The sequence below is a fragment of the Callithrix jacchus genome, chromosome 7, assembly GCF_049354715.1.
Source record: "Callithrix jacchus isolate 240 chromosome 7, calJac240_pri, whole genome shotgun sequence".
Taxonomy (NCBI): Eukaryota; Metazoa; Chordata; class Mammalia; order Primates; family Cebidae; genus Callithrix; species Callithrix jacchus.
The window spans coordinates 58,840,345-58,861,733 of record NC_133508.1 but is presented as its reverse complement, the minus strand read 5'-3'; the positions used below and the strand labels follow the sequence as shown (position 1 = coordinate 58,861,733).

Below are 21,389 nucleotides of genomic sequence, written 5' to 3'. Positions count from 1 at the left end.
TCCTGCAGTAAAGTCCCAAGAAGCTGGCACTGCGGCCCCATGGAATTCCATACACATTTCCAGCCCAATCAGAGTTGGTTAGAGGTGAAATTAAAAGCCTTACCCTACTCCTGGCAATGAATATGCGGAGGAAGCCTCTCACTGATACAGCAGCCTAAGACCCAGAAGTCAGTAGGGTTTTCTGGTCCTGATTTGATGTAAGCCAACAATGGTTAAGTGATGACGACAGCTGCTATCTATTCCATTCACAGACTGAGTACCTTCTACTTGCCAGCCACTGTGCTAAGTGCCTCACATATAGCAATTCATGTAACTCTCAAAACTCTTGGGCAAAATATAACTATTTCCACTTCACAGAGCATTTAAGTTACTTGCCTGAAGACAAAGATCAAGTTAGCGGCAGAGCCAAACTCAAATCCAAAGCCTATGCGTGTACTTTGCACAACACCAACAATCCCAAGTTGTTGAGCCTCAGTTTTGCTATTTGACAAACGACACCATCCATCCCTGTGTCTTTTACAGAGTTGTACTGAGGTAAAGTGAAATCACTAATACAAACATGATTTGAAGTTTAGGAGTTTATTACCTAAACTAAAAAAGTGCACAAGGATCCCTGACCATTTGCGGAGATGTAGCCAGAAGCCCCAATCATCTCCCAGTGCTTGAAGCAAGCTAATGAATGGGAGCCAGGCTGCAGGGCTAGCTCCTAGCCTCCTCAGACCTTGGGTATTCACGAAGGTGCAACATTCTCACCAAACAAACCTGCTCTTCCCAACTCACAGGGCTGCTATAATAATTTAAAAAATAAAAAGGAAGCTGAGCAGACTCTAGAGACAGACTACTTAAATTCAAATCCCAGTTCCCTCACTTACTAGCTCTTAGTCCTTGGACAAGTTTTTTATCTTAACATGCCTCATTTTCCACATTTGAAAAAATGGGAGATTGCTGAGAATACTGAGTTATTCACACAAGGGCTTAAAAGAATGCCATGTAGACAGAAAACACTCAAACATTTTTTTTAAAGAACCAAATGGCACAATGGGCAAAGGCACCTTATAATTCTCTAAAGCTACACCTTTAGATCCTCTAAAGGAAGAAGGTGTCATTCTCATGCTACAAAAAAGAATGCCATGTAGACAGAAAACACTCAAACATTTTTTTTAAAGAACCAAATGGCACAATGGGCAAAGGCACCTTATAATTCTCTAAAGCTACACCTTTAGATCCTCTAAAGAAAGAAGGTGTCATTCTCATGCTACAACTGATCCTAAAGTCATCTTTCCCAAAAAGCTCCTACCCAACAAACCTACCCTACAGATGAAGCCTTTTATGTTCCTTTGCTTGCCCCATGATGCTTGAACTACAATTTTCAGCTTTGTAATTAGTCACACACATTTTATTTCCACATAAGATACATAACGATTAAGCACACAGGTTCTAAAATCAGACAGATACAATTTCTAACTCTGGCTGCAGATACCAAGCAGTATGTCTGAGTCCTATTCCATGAAAAGAAGATATCTGTACTATCAACCCCACAGAGCTGTTGTGAGTAGCAAGTGTGATAACACCATGTGCTTAACACATTGCAAAGCACACAGTAAAAGCTCAATTAACAAAGCTGTTATTTCACCAGAATATGTCCCCATTTCTTTCATGTTCCTCAGCAGTTAGGGCAGAGCCCTGCTAGGGTGTGATTAATATTTCTTCCTCAATGAACTCATTTACTTATGGGGGCCTTGGGAGCTACCTTTCTTTCTTCTGCACCCATCCCCATGACATGATGAAGCAGCGATCCAGGCCACTCTCCAAACATGCGTGGGCCATCCTTTTTTCACACTCCCTCCACTCAGAAATCCATACCCACTGGGCACGGTGGCTCACACCTATAATCCCGGCACTTTGGGAGGCCAAGGCAGGTGTATCACTTGAGCTCAGGAGTTCGAGACCAGCCTGGGCAACATGGCAAAACCCCATCTCTACAAAAAATACAAGAATTACCCAGGAGTGGTGGCACACACCTATAGTACCTGCTACTCAGGAGGCTGAGGTGGGAGGATCACTTGAGCTGGGGAGGTCAACAGTGCAGCAACCCAAGACCACAACACTGCCCTCCAGCTTGGGTGACAGAGTAAGACCCTGTCTCCAAAAAATAAATAAAGCTGTAATGACCTAGAGCCCAGAACTACTCTAAAATTCAAGTCTGACTTATAAAACCTTAAGAAATCATATCATTTCATGGTTTTCAAACCAAAGGCACATTAATCTGATGGGCTTTAAAGTGATGCCTCCAAAAAATAATTTTTTATAGAAATTTAAATGGTGCTCAGACCCTATCTTAAAACAATATGGCCCCAAGCATCGTTTTCCTTTTTTAAAAATAAGCTTCTGAGGGCGGACACAGTGGCTCATGCCTGTAATCCCAGCACTCTGGGAGGCTGAGGCAGGTGGAGACGAGGTCAGGAGTTTGGGACCAGCCTGGCCAACATAGTGAAACCATGCCTCTACTAAAAATACAAAAATTAGCCGGGTGTGGTGGTGCACGCCCGGGTGTGAAACCTGTAAAACTCTGAGAAAAAATAAAATAAACTTCCTACGTAACATTACACAAAACCCTTTAACTTTTAGAAAATTTCAAAAAGGTTCTATCACCAAGGTGTACATTGGTCCCTAAACATAGCTAATCAAATTTCTATCTGGGGATCTTTTAGAAATTAGATTGATTCTCAGGTTCCATTGCATACCTACAGATTCGGAACCTCAGAATTTTTTTTTTTAGCCTTCCCATCTAATTGTTGACCAACCAGGAACCTGAACTGCATTTGAGACCTCAACAATAACTAAATATGCAATTATTTTACAGATGAAGAGGCCAGGAAAGTGGAAGCTAACTGCCACAGGGCACATATTCATCACAATAAAAAGATGCTTGTTCAAAATGTAGCCCCCTAGTCTCTATCCCTCAAGATTTGGAGTAAATCCTACAGGGTCCAAGAATTCTGATAGCAAAGAAAAGTGGTCTGCAGTTCACCCCGAGAAATGCACTGCTCTGCGGGATGCCTCAGAGCAAACAGAACGGTCATGATCTTGTACTCTATCATAAACGGGTTAAGAAAATGTTATACTTACCTTTGCCTTAAAAATCTGTCACTTCTCCTTCAGAGAAGGAATGCATGGTAAACCCCAAATCCAATGAGCATTTATTTGCTTTTGGGGAAATCACCTACAGAGACTACGACACTGTATTAAAATCAGGGCTTTCCTCCTATCTTGACCCAGTAATCAACAGTGTGATTTTAAACTTCCCACTGTCCTCCTGTATTAGACATACTTCATTTTTCCACAACATAGGGCTTTAATGACTCACTGGATATGCCTCGAAGAGGAAAGTGCCTAACTTCACAAAAGTTTAACCATTCAGTCACAAACTAGTTCTAATGCACAAATTACCTGAGGGCAGCAAAACAAGAAGTACAGAGAGATTCTAGGAAAAACTAGGCAGAGCTGCAAGAAGGCAGTACTCGGCTTTGAGAGGGGACTTAAGAACATGGATTTAAGACGTGATGGCTCATGCCTGTAATCCCAGCACTTTGGGAGGCCGAGGCGGGTGGATCACCTGACGTCAGGAGTTGGGAGACCAGCCTGGCCAACATGGTGAAACTTCCCCCGACCCTACTAAAAATATAAAAATTAGCTATGTGCGGTGGCTCACATCTGGAGTCCCAGCTACTTGGGAGGCTGAAGCACGAGAATTGTCTGAAACCAGGAGGCAGAGGCTGCAGTAAGGGGAGATCATGCCACTGCATTTCAGACTGGCTGACAGAGTAAGACCCAGTCTGAAAAATATTAATAATAATATATATTTAAGAGGTAAAACTGGACCTAACACAGCACTGTAAGCACCACAAAAGGAGAAGACAGGAATGCAGGTTTCACACCCAGCTCTGCTACCATACAGCTGTGTGGTGACAGGAAAGTCATCTAAATGTCCTCAACTCTCCTTACAATGTGCAAGATGCAAGGATTTAAACTAGCTAGTCTCAACTCTATGACTGGGGTATGTGAACAAAAAAGGATTACAAAATTGTTCCCCACCCAGTTCTCCATCTTAGCCTGTTTTTAATCCCACTATCTAAATAGATCCAATATGGAACAACAATTATCTCAATACCACATTGCATATGAACTGTACAAGCTGTGCACTGCACAAGGGCAACACATCTAAGGCAGTACTATTTGCCTCACAAAGTAGATCTCTGTATTTCCTGTAAGTTCTAGCAGGTCGAAACCAAATGCCTTGTTCTCTAGAAAATAAAATCACTAAATTATTACAAGTCGTTCATAAAGTATCTTTGGAATGGCCTTTTTAAATCTGCACAAAGGCTGTGTGTGGCCTGGGCAGTGGCCCAGATAACCATCAGGGGGAACTGACCACCCGCATAGCAGCAGATGCACACGGAATACGGTGGACAGAGTACCCTATGCACCACTCAGACCAAAGTCCTTACCCCTGCCTGCTTACATCTGCACTGCTTGAGACTGTCCAATGTCTTTAGTGCCAGGGAAGCAGACAGATTTTTGATGAATAATGACAAATGAATGTGTGTCATGAATATGTACACACAGATAAAACCTTTACTCTCTTGAGAGCAATGCAAAGTGGAAAGAGATGACATGTTAGTCAAGAAGAAGCCTCTATCAGAATTTTAAGGGAAAGAAAATTCCAGGTGGAAGTCGGAAGACATCTATGTTACTCTGAGTATATACTCTCACTGAATATATACTCAGTGCCTTAATTGCTTTAAAACCCTATTTGTTGAATTTTCTAATTGACTCTTAAGAATGAATGAACAGCCGGGAGTGACTTACACCTGTAACCCCACCACTTTGGGAGGCCAAGCTCGAGACCAGTCTGGCCAACATGGCGAAACCCCATCTCTATTAAAAATACAAAAAATTAGCCAGGCGTGGTGGCGAATGTCTGTAATCCCAGCTACTCGGGAGACTGAGGCAGGAGAATCACTTGAACCTGGGAGGCAGAGGTTATAGTGAGCCAAGATTGCACCAATGCACTCTAGGCTGGGCAACAGGAACAAAACTCCATCTCAAAAAGAATACAAAAATTAGCCAGGGGTGGTGATGGGGGCCTGTAATCCTAGCCCTAGCTACTCAGGAGGCTGAGGCAGGAGAATTGCTTGAACTCGAGAGGGGGAGGTTGTGGTAAGCCAAGATCTCGCCATTGCACTCTAGCCTGGGCAACAAGAACAAGACTCTGTCTCAAAATAAAAAGGAAAGAATAATAGCACTGACTTGGGATCGGCTCTATGGCATCTCTGAGCTATGGAATACAAGAGAATATAAATACACTTTCCTTTGCCCCTTTTGGCCTACCATGAGAAAGTCCACACTCAGGCAGCCACTGCTCTCTGGAACTAGGCTCCAGAATGAGAAACACAGAGCCCACCTGAGCCCAATCTGAAGGCTAGAGACAAGTTCAGCTGACCCATGAGTGAGAAAAATAAATGCTTGTTTTAATAAGCTACATTGGCATGGTTTAAATGCACCATTATTCTAGCAAGTAAATAAAATGAGAATTTTTTAAGGTGAAGGCACTTTGAAGAAAAGACTTGAAGCAGTATTTAATATATGATTGGTCATATAATTAAATCACCATGCTCTTTAGTTGGGTTGATACAGAGTAAGACTTACAGAAAACAAATGTGCCACAAAGCCACTTCCCTCCAATAATCATTAAGAGATGCCCTAAAACCATCAGCCCTTCCTGAGGGAGTACAGAGTTGCTACTTCCTGGTGAAATGTCTTCCCTTCCCCCCCCAGTTATATAACAAATTTCTAAATTTGTACCCAGCAGAGACTAAGTTTCAATCCTTCTCAAGCAGGGTCCTTGTATTCCAAGTTTCTTAGCACCCAGCACCAAAATAACCACTAATTAACCTCAAAAATGGAAGAAGAAAAGGAAAATAGTCCAAACCTAACAATGAAGTAAAAGAATTACCACTATTTTCTCCATTCTGTGAAGGTAACAATTATGACAGCACAAATTTTTTGACAACTTGCAGTTCAAAGGGAAGAAAAAGTACTTCTACATTAAATGTATACAAAAGTTAAGAGGTATCCTGATTGCAATATTAAAATGTGAGGAAAATACACCTCAGACTGAAGGAAATATTACAATTGTTCTTTCAAACCACAATCCTTTTCTTCCCCCTTAGAATATGCTCCCCTTCTGGCATAAGTCCAGCTTGAAGAACATAGCTTTAACAAACTATAAAACCTATTTCTAAGATGTTCAGTAAAATACTGTAAATCCCAATGATATATTAACATCGTATTAAATACTGTAAATTCTGACACAAACTAACCCTGTAAAGACTATTTTCAATAACCCTTTCCAACCTCTAAACCATACTCCCTGGAGAATATTACTCACCTACTAAGCCATGACTATAAACAAGCTTGTTAAGTCAAATAGAAAACAATATTTAAATGGAAAATGTTAGCTGCATCCATTTGCTAACCAAGTTCTTCTGACATGCAGAAATCAATTTGAAAACATTTTAAAAAAACATTAGCTTCTATCAATCCCCTTGGCCATCCTTGTTCTTCTGATACACAGATAATTCATTGACACAACCATATCACCTTGCTTTATTTCACTTATTCATAAAATAATATATCCATCAAATGACTATTTCTAGAGCCATCTCATATGTCAAACATTGCTTTAGGACAAAGACATAGCAACAGTCAAGGACCCATATGCCCCTGACTATACTACGGATACATATGCCTCTGCTTTCCAGGACATCACATGATCCAGGTTCTCTCTCCCTAATATAGCCAAAAAGGAATAAATAAGATGCATTTCTTGGTTAGAACTGTTAAAGCTTACATCCACCTCTTCCTAACCCGTTCTCAACCAACCCAGCTTAATTCTAGCACAGTATGCAAATCATGCCAGACACTACTCCATGCAGAGAACTATCAAAATGAGGCCACAGTGTATCAACCTTGACTTATTTTAAGGGTTCTTAGTTTCTAAGATTCTCATACAGATCAGTAAAATGTCCTAAAGGTAAATAAAGGCCAGCTAAAGGAAACGTACCCCACATTCAGATTCACAGCATGGAATCCATATTCTGATAGAAGTAATTTGAGATAACCACCTATGTGCAGTGGTTCCCAAACATGGCTCCATTTTAGAAATACCTGGAAAATGTAAAAGTCACACTGTTCAAGTGCACTCCAGTTAGCAGCCAAGTCTGAGAACCACTGATGCAGAAAAATTGGGAGAAACTAGCTGCTTTCCAATGATCTACAGATTAAAGGTACACTGACATTTCCTTCCTGCACAAGGAGTGAGCTTCCTGAACATTGCTTCACTAAGAATTATTATGGACCTACTTGGTATTTAAGGGAAAGAGTTCCTGTCCTACCTACCAGACTTAGGGGAGAAAGCACAAACCTGATTATACAGAGGGCCAAATATTATCTCAAACTGAACGCCAGAAAATAAAAATAACAAAGATTTAAAATTTTATCCCAAGATTTGTTAAAAATTGATGTTATCAAGAGTCAACTTCCCACTCCTCAATATCTGAAAAGTAAGAGACGGAGGGAAAATAACAACCCTCAGGCTGGCTTGTAAAGGGTTTTTGTTTGTTTAATACATCTGAAAAGAATGCATATACAAAGAATTGAGACATGAGAAAGCATTGGTTCAACACTAATGAATCTACAAGAATTAGGATTGGGAAGGTGGGAAAGATTACCTCAACATTTTTAAAAACTGGAAACTGCAACCAAAATAAGCTGATAAAATCCCTATTAACACTTACGAAGAGTCTTCATAAGACTCTTTCCATGATTTTATTAAGCTAGAGAGCCTCACTTGGCTGCTCTAGGGTTCCTCGTATGTAAAACAGAAATAAGGGGATTCCCCTGACTGGTCCCCATGTTGTTAAGTGTTCTCCCCACCCCACCCTACCCCCAGCTTCTTAATGAAGCAGGCCTCCATCCTCTTAACTTGAGAGGATGTGAATCATTCCACAGATGTCTGTCTTCTAGCACCACCCCTCGTATTCCCTCTAGATACCCAGGTCTTCAGCTGCATTCTAGGAACACCATACACTGAGGTGCAAATCTATGCTAAGCATATAAGACAATGACTGACAGGGAAAAGAAATTTTTTAATTACAAACTCGATTCATTTGGTGTATTTCAAAGGTGCAATACTTTTCTTCACTCTTCATTTATCAGTGAAAGAAGTTAGAAATTAACTTCCCCAAAAAATCAGCAAATGGCAAACAAATGTCCTTGAAAGTCACAGTCACATATAGTGCGTCCTAGAAAAGAGGAGGGGCAAGACAGGCTCCACCCACTTTCATGAGTTTCATCAAATACTGGATCTACTCAAGGGTGGAGAGAGAAGGCAACTTTCAAAAAGGAGTATGTTATCAAATGAGGCATTTACTATACTCCTTCCTAAGAGCACCAGATGGGGAACATGTTTTCTAAACTAGATCTAGGAAGTGGAATGTGGAATCAATCCGTCCTCCTCCCCTTAAGGGTTATCCACTGGTTAATGAATTAAAAAAACAAGACTAAAAAACAAACCCCACACACACTCCCCCCAAAAAAAGAGGAGGGGGGGGAAAAACACTAAGATGTCCCAGATTACTCTCCAGAGTGGAACCAGGGAGCAGCTTCAACAATTTCAATTAGTCTGTTACAGAGTCATCCACAAGCATGCCTTGCTTTAAAAAAAAATTTTTTTTTAAACAACGAAACAAAAACTAGTACTAATCACTTTTCTGACAATATACAATTACTCAAAATTAACTAGTACTGGGAGGGGAAGGGGGGTCCATACCTATGGGCCTTGTCTCACACGAGTGCATGTGGGTAGGTGCAGGGCATTTGTCATTATTGCAAAAACGAATTTTAATTTTTAATCTTTAGTTTGATTTAAACATTGCTTTTAGTATGATGCTGACACCAGCTGTGCAGAAAGGGCTCTGAAGAGATGTTCATAGCAGCACACACCTGCGGCTCTTCTTCGGTTCTGGAGGCTCCAGGGCAGCCAATATTGCTTCGTCAAATACATTCTTTAGGCCTTTCTGAAAAGGGGTAGAAAGAAAAAATGGGCGGTCTGATTTTCAGTATAATAGAGTTCAAATTTAAAACATTCAAACCCCCAAGAGTTGGCGAAGAAATAAACATTAAAAACAACCCTGAAATTCAACACAATAATCTCACTTCACCAAGATTTGTCCAGGGCACTGGAAGGATTCAGCAATTCAGGATCAGAGGAGCAGATATTCATGAAAGAGACTGTGGTCCTTTGAGAGAGCTTTGTGCAGACCAATGTATGTCACAAGAAGCAAACAAGCACATGGGTCATTTGCTCATTCAATATGAGTTTTGTAATGTGCTGCTGAAACATTTTATATAAACAAGGGAAGCAGCTCTGCATTCAAATGAAACAGCTAGATGTGAAACAGGACTGAGAGGACGGGCACAAGTCAGTGGCATCCTTATTCTATGGAAAGCACAGGCAAAGAGAGAGAGGGTGATTATGATAGCTGCAAAGACAGTCACTTTGAACTCCCTTTATCCCACCAATTAGAGCCAAAGAGATTCAAGGGAGCAAAAATGTGGGTACTTGATACATATGTAAAATTAGAGCCAGTCAGTCCAACAGGAATAAAGCTTCATCAGGCATTTATACAAACAGTTGTATATTTTAATTTCAAAATTTGAAGGTAACCACAATTATATATCTCCCTCACAATAAAATCAGAAGCAGGAAAATATAAAGGTGGCAGCTTTACATCTCAACATTAACAAACTGTAAGTCAACTGTTTAAATGGATGCTATTCTTAAAAGATAACGCAACAATGAACTTATAAAGCAGTAGCAGATACATCAATATCTTCCCCACCCCAGACTGACAAATACTCCACTACAGCACAGACAGCCAAAGCAACAGCAACACAAAGTTTCACTGCACAAAGAAAAACTAGAAAAGAATCCTCCCTTCCCCATTACACTCGACTAGAAGGTCACCCCTTTCCCATGAAGTTTGTCATGCAATTACAATTAACAATAGATCATAACAGTAAAATGGTGTTTGTGTTACTTTCTCCACCTAGAACTAAGATCTAGAAGTGTTAAAACTCTTGTTATTTTCTCCAAGAGGACATTCTTAATGCCAGACCAAGTTTCCTTTTTCAATAGTAATCCAAACCAAAAAGCTCTGAGCATCAGGCAACTCAAGCAGCAGAAAGTTAAAAAAGTCCAACTTGACTACTGATCACAAAAAATTTCTATAAGATATTGCATTCTTGATCAAAACTAATACAAAGGTTGCTCTAAGGTGGTGAGTAAAAAGACGCAGAGGCTTTCAAACAGGATGGTTTTATTCCTTTGTTTTTAAACGATCATTCTACAGTAGTGGGACAGGAAGCAGCAGCAAAGGAGGGAAGGAGAAAACAGTTTAGAATATACAGCACTTCCTTTTGGGTTGAGTTTCCGGAGGCTCGAGGGCAGCTAGGATAGCCTCATCAAACACATTCTTCAGACCTCTCTACAAGACAGAGGGGAGGAGAGAGAATAGCAGCCAGGTTAGAGGATTAGAAAGACTAGCAGGTACAACAGCAGTCCGGATTAAATGAGCTGAATTCACAGAAGCAGTGTGCCTTAAGAAAAATGCCAGAATGCTATTTCTTTTTTTTTTTTATATATATATATATATTTTTTTTTTAATTGCATTTTAGGTTTTGGGGTACATGAGCAGAGCATGCAAGACAGTTGCGTAGGTACACACATGGCAGTGTGTTTTGCTTCCTTTCTCCCCTTCACCCACATTTGGCATTTCTCCCCAGGTTATCCCTCCCCACCTCCCCCTCCCACTGGCCCTCCCCTTTTCCCCCCAATAGACCCCTGTGTTTAGTACTCCCCTCCCTGTGTCCATGTGTTCTCATTTTTCATCACCCGCCTATGAGTGAGAATATGCGGTGTTTCATTTTCTGTTCTTGTGTCAGTTTGCTGAGGCTGATGTTTTCAGAATGCTATTTCTTAAGCCCATTATTGGGAGAGCAGGTAATTAACCAAAAACTTCACCTCAAGCAAGGTTAACTGAGCAGGAAAGCAATTTTTATTAAAATGCAATATGTTGACTTCTAATACATTTTGGAAATAAATCTATTACAATTTCAGGCTTATGTGAATTCAGCCCCTGAATAACTGAAGGACACAAACAGCAGACTAACAGGCATGCTATGTGTTTCTAGGTTCAGTGACGTATCTGAATGCGATTAATCAGGATTTCAGAGTAAACTGGTTTCCCAGAACAAAAAGCTTTGGACGTTTAAAGAGTGTTAACTGTGCAATAGTACCAACTAGATGGAGTTTAAAGAACGAACTCTAGAAACAGCATACACTTCAGTTATTCAGCAATGTTATTAGAGCAAGTAACCACCACCCGAGTGATAAGAAAACAAAGAATGGGGTCCTAGAGTGAGTTTTAGCAAGCAATCCAATGCTTTGAGATGATGTCTGCATGGGTATCAGAGCATAAAGCATGGAGTGAAAACAAAGAATATTCTCAGATCTTAAGGTGATTAAGATACAGAAATACACTTACACCTCAGCCAGAAACTCCAACATGACAGTGTGACTCAGTAGTGGCGGTACTTAGGACCCAGGTCTATAGACTCACCTAAACTCACCTAAATCTGAAGCCACAAGTTTACCACCCAAGGTTGTTTCACATGTTCTTTAGTTTGATCAGTTTGATCCCAAGTAAATATGTCCTAAAAGTCCCAGAACACAGCTCCAATTTTAAGTGCCAACCCCAGACTACCCCAAGTGTTCCCACCTCTACCCTGCCCCCATCCATGACAACCCACAGGACTGGTACCCATACATCATATTAGATACAAAATAAATGAGAATCAGCAATAAATCCTTTAAAAGAAGCAAAGAGGTTAAAAAGCTTTCTTCTTTCTACATCATTCACAAAGTAGAAATGCTATATAAAAGTTAAAATTCCTCTGCAATCCTTTCTACACATCTAGGAACCAACTCTGGTTCCTAGTCAAATATAAAAGGAAGGAGGGAGTACAGAAAGGAAAACATACTTTATAAGGAAAAAAAAGAGGAGGAGGACCATTAGAAACTCGAGTGTATCCATTAACAAGAAGGAATTCCTTTCTCTATAATCTTTGCTTAACCATTATCTGTTTACATTAAGACTTTAGTTTTAGAGGAATCAACAAACAGAATCTGTAATCCTAAAAGTTCTAGCTCCCAAACACAACGACCAGACCCCATTTTATAAATTCTCCTCTTTTGACTTTTCCATACTTCAAACTCTCCTACGAAAAATACACCTGCTAAGACCTTTTAAACTTCACATTCGCTATGAAGTGATTTACTATATACATCTGTTGACGCTAAAAATCTTACATTAAAAGCATCCAATTATCTAAAGCTTTACTAGTGACGTAAAAGTGGATCCACAGGGCCTATGTGTTTTCCCTCAAAGCAACCCCTATCTAGAGAACAGAAGTATGCATCAGAAGCACACAGAATTAATGTCTAACACGGACACAAGTGTTTCACACATGACATTCTGTGCCTCTGTATACACACACACACTTTTCTGGGAATGTTATTAAAACAAAGAAAACAGCACTATCCATTTTTTTAAACTCTCAAAACAGTACTGTGTGTGAGAAGATGTAAAATCTTCTAAACTTTTAAACAGCTGCTTTTATAACAGCACTAAACTGCCCCAAAAACTAGGATTAGAAGATTATATTTAAAGCATCTGGTATTAGGCCCTGACATTATCCTGAGGGATATCCCAGTTAAGCATCCAAGTTTTACTGTAAATATCCAACCAAGTACTAAATTGAAGCCTATTAAATTATACTAGGCCCTATAAACTAAATACCTAGTGTATATGTAATAAGTAATCATATATGTATGCCATTTACCCTCGTATACATGGAGTTAAGAATCCAATAATGTTTTTTAAAAAAAATAAAAATGAACAATTACCTGAAAAAGCAAGCATAATATATAATGAGTTTAATATAATTATTAGAAACCTCCACCCTTCAATCTTGTCCTATTTTAATTAGGCATGTTTGCTCACTGTTCCAACTTCAAAGCACCAGTACTGAACATAAGAATTTTGTGCTAATTATTTCCATAATTTTTTCCTTTGCCCCCAGAACAGTACTCAAAGGACAGAATCGACGATATCATGAAGGCGAAAAAGTTTAAACCATACACATCAGTTACAAGTCCCATTCTAAATACCCTAACATTGCTCCCTATCCTCAAAATCTGAGCTTCCCATCAGACTACTAAAGGAATTCCAATTAAATCACTCAAAAAAGGCCAGAATGAAAGAGAGGTCCACATGAGGAAGGAATACTTCCAAAAACATAGGAATAGAAACACTATATAAAGCATGCTTAAGAACTGTGGCAGAAATAGCCATGGCCACCTTCTTTGACATGGAAGTCTCAATCATTATGACTAATTCCCTATCCTGGTTGAATTACCCAAGAAACAGTATAATATCAATTGTCAGAATCGGCAAGACAAGATGAGACGTATTTAGATGAAAATTTAAGTGCCTAGAAAAAAAAATCATTCACCTCTTCTCTTGCAAATTTGTGCTTATCTGAACCTTTCCTGTAAGGTTTTCTTTTTTTTTTTTTTTTTTTTTTTTTTAATTTTTTATTGGATTTTAGGTTTTGGGGTACATGAGCAGAGCATGTAAGACAGTTGCGTAGGAACACACATGGCAGTGTGCTTTTCTTTCCTTCTCCCCTTCACCCACATTTAGCATTTCTCCCCAGGCTATCCCTTCCTGTAAGGTTTTCGATCAATCATTCAGTACAACATGAGAGCTTACCAACACAAGCAGTTTAGAAACTATATAATTATTCTCCAAAAAACACTGAGGCCTCTAACAAAAAGAGTATACAATATGAAGCTGCTCATATTCTTGCTGGGCATCTTTGGGCACTGCTGATCACTGTTAGAAATAATTCCTGTATCCGAATGCTCTAATAAATGACTAGACCGTAAACACTCATGGGATTTCATGCCATCCTTACCTGTGTGAGTGCAGAACACTCCACATACTTGACAGCCTTCAGGTCACGGGCCAGCTTTTCAGCAGTCTCTGGAGTGATAGGTTTCTGTTTGTTCTTGGCAAGTTTCTCAATAGTAGAGGGGTCATCTCTGAGATCAATTTGGGTCCCAACAAGCAAGAAAGGAGTCTTTGGACAGTGGTGAGTTATCTCAGGCACCCACTAAAAAAAGGTATTTTAAAATACACCTTTGTTAATCCAAAAACCTCTAATGCAGGTCAAACCTCTATTACAGGTCAGTAGAAATTATGGGATGACCTTCTTAGGCCAAGAATATCTGATCAGCTTACCTTTTCTTTCACATTTTCAAATGAAGATGGAGAAACCACTGAAAAACAGACTAGAAATACATCTGTTTGTGGATAACTCAGCGGTCGTAATCTGTCATAATCCTCTTGCCCTAGAAAAAAGAAAAATATTGGACTGAATTCAGCAACTGAATCTTGATGTCCTCAAAGCGTTAAAAGCACACTGGTCATTACTCAAAAACCAACTTACTTATCTAATAAATTACATAGCTCTGTATAAATTACATAGCTCTGTAACACAGTATGTGGGAAATATACTCAATAAGCTAATTCTACATACTTTAAGCACTCAAACAGCAACAAATTTACTATTATGTTATTTGCTTTTATTACTAGTTTGTGGTGTTCAATCTTCGTGTCCATTAGAAACCCAATAATAAATGTAATAATAAACTCTTGCTACAGAAATGGTTAAAAATCAATCCTTGTAATCCCAGCACTTTGGGAGGCCAAGGAAAGTAGATCACCTGAGGTCAGGAGTTTGAGACCCACCTGGCCAACATGGTGAAACCTACTAAAAATACAAAAATTAGCCAGGCATGGTGGCACACGTCTATAATCCTAGCCACTTGGGAGGCTGAGGCAGGAAAATTCCATGAACCCAGAAGGCAGAGGCTGCAGTGAGCCAAGATCGTGTCACTGTATTCCAGCTGAGACAGAGCAAAACTCCATCTCAAAAAAAAAATCCTTGCCAGATATGGCAAAGAAACAATCACAGTGAAATCATCTAAGGAAAGAAAAACCTCAGTGAAACCCAGATGACAAAATCCACTGCCCATCATGACTACAAACACAGGTTCGCATAATGTGTGCATGTAAGACCAGTATCTGAAACTGATAAAGCCTTGGAAAAACTTTTGGAAGGAATTAATGTATACTCAAAATAATAAAAATACTTAGAATTAACTTAATCAGAGGCAAAAGACTTGGACAACAAAAATTTCAAGGCTGCTGAAATAAATTAAAGAAGACATAAATAAATGGAAACACATCCCACATTCATGAATTGGAAGACTTAATACTGTTGACATGTCAATATTATCCAAAGCAACCTAGAGATTCAATGCATCAGAATCCCAAGGGATTCTAAATAACCAAAATAATCACGAGAAAGAAGAATAAAGCTGAAGGACTCCCACACTTCCCTCATTTAAAAACTTACTACAAGGCTATGATAGTAAAAACCCTGTGGTATTGGCATAGAGACACATATAAGACAATGGAATAGACTAGAGAACCCAGAAATAAACCCCTACATATATGGTCAAATGATTTTTTTTTTTTTTTTTTTAAGACAGAGTCTCATTCTATTGCCTTGGCTGGAGTTCAATGGTACAATCTCGGCTCACTGCAACCTCCGCCTCCCAAGTTCAAGAGATTCTCTTGCCTCCACCTCGAGAGTAGCTGGGACTGTAGGCACACACCACCACGCCAGGCTAATTATTGTATTTTTAGTAGAGACAGGGTTTCACCATGTTGGCCAGGCTGGTCTTGACCTTCTGACCTCAAGTGATCTGCCCACCTCACCCTTCCAAAGTGCTAGGATTTCAGATGTGAGCTACTGAAGCACCCAGTGAAGCTACTGAAGCTTCAGTGACCTACTGAAACACTGGGTGACCAGTGAGCACCCAGCCTAGGTCAAATAACTCAAAATAGATAAAAGGCTTAAATGTTAGACTTAAAACTCCCGAAAAACATAGGGCAAAAGACTCACAGTTGGACTTGGCAATTAATGTCTTTGGATATCACACCAACCAAAAAATAAACAAACTTCATGAAATTGTAAAAATTTTCTACATCAAAGATAGTTATCAACAGAATAAAAAGGCAACCCACAAAACAGGAAAAAATATTTGCAAATCATATATGTGATAAGAAATTAATACCCAGAATCTACAGGATGCCTAAAACCAAAAAAAAACAAACAAACAATTTAAAAATGAGCAAAGAACTTGACTGAACAGACCTTTCTCCAAAGAATATAAACAAATGGCCATAAAATGCTCAACATCACTAATTATTAAGGCAATGCAAATCAAAACCACAATTAGATACAACCTCACACTAATTAGGATGGCTACAATTAAAAAAAAAAAAAAACAGAAAATTTAGTGTTTAAGAGAATGTGACTACATCAAGCCCCAGCATACTATTCGTGGGACTATAAAATGGGACAACCACTGTGGAAAACATTATGGAGGTTCCTAAAAAAAAATTGAAAACAGAATTACCACGATCCAACAATTCCACTTATGGGTATATACCCCAAAAGCAATGAAAGCAGAGCCTCAACAAGATACTTGCATACTCATGTTGATATTCAATATTATTCAAAATAGCTAAAAACGTGGAAGCAATTCATAGCACCAGTATTAAAACTAGAATCAAACATCCATCAACTTGTTAATGGATAAACAAAATTGTGATATATTCACAGAACAGAATACCATTCAGCAATCAAAAAAAACATCTACCAATACAAACAACACGGACAACTCTACATTACACTTTAGTAAAAAAGAGTCAAATACAAATGACTACATATTGTTTGGTCCCATTTATATGAAACCCTAGAAAAGCAAAATGGTAGAAACAAAAAAAGCAGATCTGTGGTTGCCTGGAATCAGGTCAAAGGACAAGGCTAACTGCTAAAGGGAACCCAGAAATAAACTCTCACATACATCGTCAAATAATTTTTGATAAGGGTCCCAAGACATTCAGTGGTAAAAGGGCTCACCATGGAAAATTTGAGGGGTAATAAAAATGTTGTGCATTTTATTATGGTGGAGGATCAGCAAAATGCATCACACTAACCACTTAAAATTTTTTTTTTAAGACAAAGTCTTGCTCTGTCACTCAGGCTAGAGAGCAGTGGCAGGATCTCAGCTCACTGCAATCTCCCGGCAATTCTCCTGTCTCAGCTGCCCGAGTAGCTGGAACGTACAGGTACATACCACCACACTTGACTAATTTTTGTATTTTAGTAGAGACGAGGTTTCACCATATTGGCCAGGCTGGTCTTCAAACTCCTGACCTCAGGTGATCTGCCCATCTCAGCCTCCCAAAGTGCTGCAATTACAGGCATGAGCCACCATGCCCAGCCTTAAAATGATTTTTATTGTATTAAGCATCAATAAAGCTTTAAAGAGTACTCACCAGAAAATGTAAAGGCTTACCAAAAACAAACTGAAATCTGAAAGTATTAATTTTCAACCACAAATAGCCATAATTTATATTTTCTCTGTGCCCTTGGACATAAATGAACACAGAAAAAAATCCCTTATTTACCATGAGATTATGGGTCACTGTTTTCTCTATTTTCCAAGTTTACTATACCATTACTTTCCTAATTTTTAATGTATTAAAATGTTCTCTAAACTTGATCGTCTCTCCATTTCATATTCTCAATCAAATCCAAATAGTTCCTCATGGTACACAGTATAACACATTCCATGAGAGCAACATGTTAGCTTGCAGACAGTAACAGAATAACTCAAAGTAGAAAGTTTAGAATTCCTATATTTTAAAGATATTCTAAAGGATACCTTTCTGAGATTTTCCTCTGGCTAACCGAGTTGATAATAAGACGGCACATAGAGAAAAGTAAGAAATTAAGATGTGCAGCCACTCTTTAGAAACAAGAAATTAGGTTCATTTAGGGAAGAAAGTAATTTGTTCTTACAATTTGGATAGTTGACAAACGTCAATACTGTGAGCTAGATACTGGTTCACTCTCAAAATATTTTCAGACACAGTATAAAATAAATAAGCTATCCATCATAAGAAACTAAACATGTTATTAGACACATAAATTGAATAAGCCTTCAAATATCAGATAATTATAATAATAAATGTATATGGCTTACAACCCTATAACCTTAGGCATATTTAGGAAACTCTAGGCTTTAAAAAGGAGCAGGCAAGGATGACAGGAGAGAATCAGCAGTCATAATTCCTACGAATTTCATTCCCTTAGTCCCTCCCCAACCACTAATACAGTTACCAATTCTCTGCAAGGTGCACACACGGGATTTTAGCTCAATTCCGAGCTTGTGTAATGCACTCTGCTCTCACTCTACTTCATCTAATACACTGCTCACCCAGGGTACTCCAAACTCCTATTTGCCAATCCAGGTCTTGAAACTGCTCCTTGGTCAAGCATCAACGATCATTATGTTCAATCCTGCTAACTAATAAAAGGCAAGCACTTTGCTCATGTGCTAGTTTCTCAAAATGTCCACAAGAGACAGACAACTAGCAACTGTTAAAGATCAAAACAGTATAAAAGACATTAAGTTTTTACCTGCAGTATCAAAAAGTCCAAGAGTATATGGCTCTCCACCAATCATAACTGTGACTGCATAGTTGTCAAAAACCTAAAAACAAAAAAATACAACATTGTCAGTGTGCAAGAAGAGAGTTAAAATGGGACAGGACAACTCCTAAGCTAAGGCAGTGTTTCCTTGCTAAGATTTAATTGTCCTTATATAACCTTATAACCAATCTGGCCAATCACATCCTTGAGTGAGCTAAATGGTTCTTAGAAAAAGACAAAGGATGTGTTCTGAGATTTCTGCTCTACCTCAGCAGCCTGGATAAAGAGCCACAGGGCCGGGCGCAGTGGCTCACGCCTGTAATCCCAGCACTTTGGGAGGCCAACGTAGGTGGATCACTAGGTCAAGAGATCAAGACCATCCTGGCCAACATGGTGAAACCCCATCTCTACTAAAAAATACAAAATAATTAGCTGGGCGTGGTGGCGCGCACCTGTAGTCCCAGCTACTAGGGAGGCTGAGGCAGGAGAATTGCTTGAACCTGGGAGGCGGAGGTTGCAGTGAGCCAATGTGGTGTCAGAGTGAGACTCTGTCTCAAAAAAAAACAAACAAAAGAGCCAAAGAAGGTTTAGAGGTTTCACAGGAGCAGAGTCCTCTAGCTACACAAAATGAACCTGTTCAAGTTCGAAACTTTTGAGACAGTGGTCTACCTCAACATTCAATCTGATTCCTAAGAAATTATTTCTTCACAGACCATTTACTTTTCATCTAGAATTAAAATCTCCTAGATACATGACCTTTCTTCCTTTCAGAGTCCTAGAAAGAGTAAGCCTTGTTACAAGCAAGCCCAACTGAAAGAAATAGTGGTTCCCTCAAAGTACTCAAAGAAACTGTCCAAGACAAGGCTTGCAGATTATTTCCTGGAAATTTCTTTCCTTTTTCTTTTTCTTGGGGGGAGATACTCTCCTCTTGTCACCCAGGCTGGAGTACAATGGCATGGTCTCAGCTCACTGCAACCTCTGCCGCCCGGGTTCAAACGATTCTCCTGCCTCAGCCTCCCAAGCAGCTGGGATTACAGGAGCATGCCACCACACCCAGCTAATTTTTGTATTTTTAGTAGAGACAGGATTTCACTATATTGGCCAGGCAGGTCTTTTAACTATTAATCTCGTGATCCACCTGCCTTGGCCTACCAAAGTCCTGGGATTACAAGCATGAACCACAGTGCCCAGTCTGCTGGGAATTTATGAGTAAAATTCTGTTATTGGGCACAAACTGCATGACCTTCTTTACTGAGATGTTTAATATGTAAATAGACCATGAAACCCTTATCACATTCAGTAAAGCATATGTTAATACTGGTGGTACTAAGTTATTTGTGAAAATAGGAGGTTTAACGATAATTGGGAAAAGACCCAACACAAATTCTGGATTCTTCTGAATTAATTTACAATTGAAAAACAATGCCTTTGGCCAGGCAAGGTGGCTCACGCCTATAATCCCAGAGCTCCAGGAGGCTGAGGCAGGCAGAAGAACACCTGAGGTCAGGAGTTTGAGACCAGCCTGACCAATGTGGAGAAAACCCCGCTCCACTAGGAGGGTAGATCTCGAGGTCAGGAGTTCGAGACCAACCTGGCCAACATGGTGAAATCTCGTCTCTACTAATAATACAAAAAATAGCTGGGCATGGTGACTGACACCTGTAATCCCAGCTACTTGGGAGGCTGAGGCAGGAGAATCATTTGAACTCAAGAGGTAGAGGTTGCAGTGAGCTGAAATCGTGCCATTGCACTCCAGCCTGGGCAACAGGGAGAGTCTCCATCTCAAAAAAAAAAATATATATATATACACAAAATTAGCTTGTCTTGATGGCAAATGCCTGTAATTCCAGCTACTCTGGAGGCTGAGGCAGGAGAATCACTTAAACCTGGGAGGTAGAGGTTGCAGTGAGCCAAGATCACACCACTGTACTCCAGCCTGGGCAACAGGAGGGAAACAAAGGGAGGGACGGAGGGAGGGAGGGAGGGAGGGAAGGGTGAAAGAGAGAGAGAGAGAGAGAGAGAAAGAAAGAGAAAGAGAAAAAAAGAAAGAAAGAGAAAGGAAAGAAAGAAGGAAAGAAGAGGAAAGGAAAGGAAAGGAAAGGAAAGGAAAGGAAAGGAAAGGAAAGGAAAGGAAAGGAAAGGAAAGGAAAGGAAGAAGGAAGAAGGAAGAAGGAAGAAGGAAGAAGGAAGAAGGAAGAAGGAAGAAGGAAGAAGGAAGAAGGAAGAAGGAAGAAGGAAGGAGGAAGGAAGGAAGGAAAAGGAAAGAAAGAGAAAGAGAGAAAGAAAAGCAGTGCTTTCATATACAACTGTAATCTGTCAATTTACACTAAAAAAATTTAAAAATTTAATGACATATAAAATTTTTGAAAAGCTTTCCAACTAGGAGAAGAATACCAGATTTTAAGACCAGGTCTACTAAACCTTTTAGCTACCTACTATTTTAATAGATTGTTCAAGAGCCAGAGAAGCAAGAGTATGAGGGAGGTGACAGTTAAAGGAAAGTCCGTTCTTAAAAACAAGAACAACGTAATGGAATGAATGTGGTTAAGCTCTCAAACCAAACAGGT

General features: G+C 39.5%; 1 protein-coding gene across 4 annotated transcripts in view; it reads right to left on the bottom strand.

Moving 5' to 3' along the window:
* Window positions 1-7,666: 7,666 nt before the first annotated feature.
* The window catches only part of CDC42 (cell division cycle 42), a 35,440-nt gene continuing 21,717 nt past the window's right edge, over window positions 7,667-21,389 (bottom strand). For 2 of the 4 annotated variants that reach the window (XM_054258884.2, XM_002750404.7), the window contains 4 exons: window positions 18,811-18,883; window positions 14,490-14,599; window positions 14,164-14,361; window positions 7,667-10,610 (listed from right to left, as the gene is read on the bottom strand). In XM_054258884.2, the coding sequence (XP_054114859.1) occupies window positions 10,521-10,610; window positions 14,164-14,361; window positions 14,490-14,599; window positions 18,811-18,883 (471 nt within the window). In that variant the 3' untranslated portion in view covers window positions 7,667-10,520. The remainder of the gene's footprint in view (window positions 10,611-14,163; window positions 14,362-14,489; window positions 14,600-18,810; window positions 18,884-21,389) is intronic. The other 2 variants (XM_054258883.2, XM_002750402.7) reach the window with 1 other exon arrangement.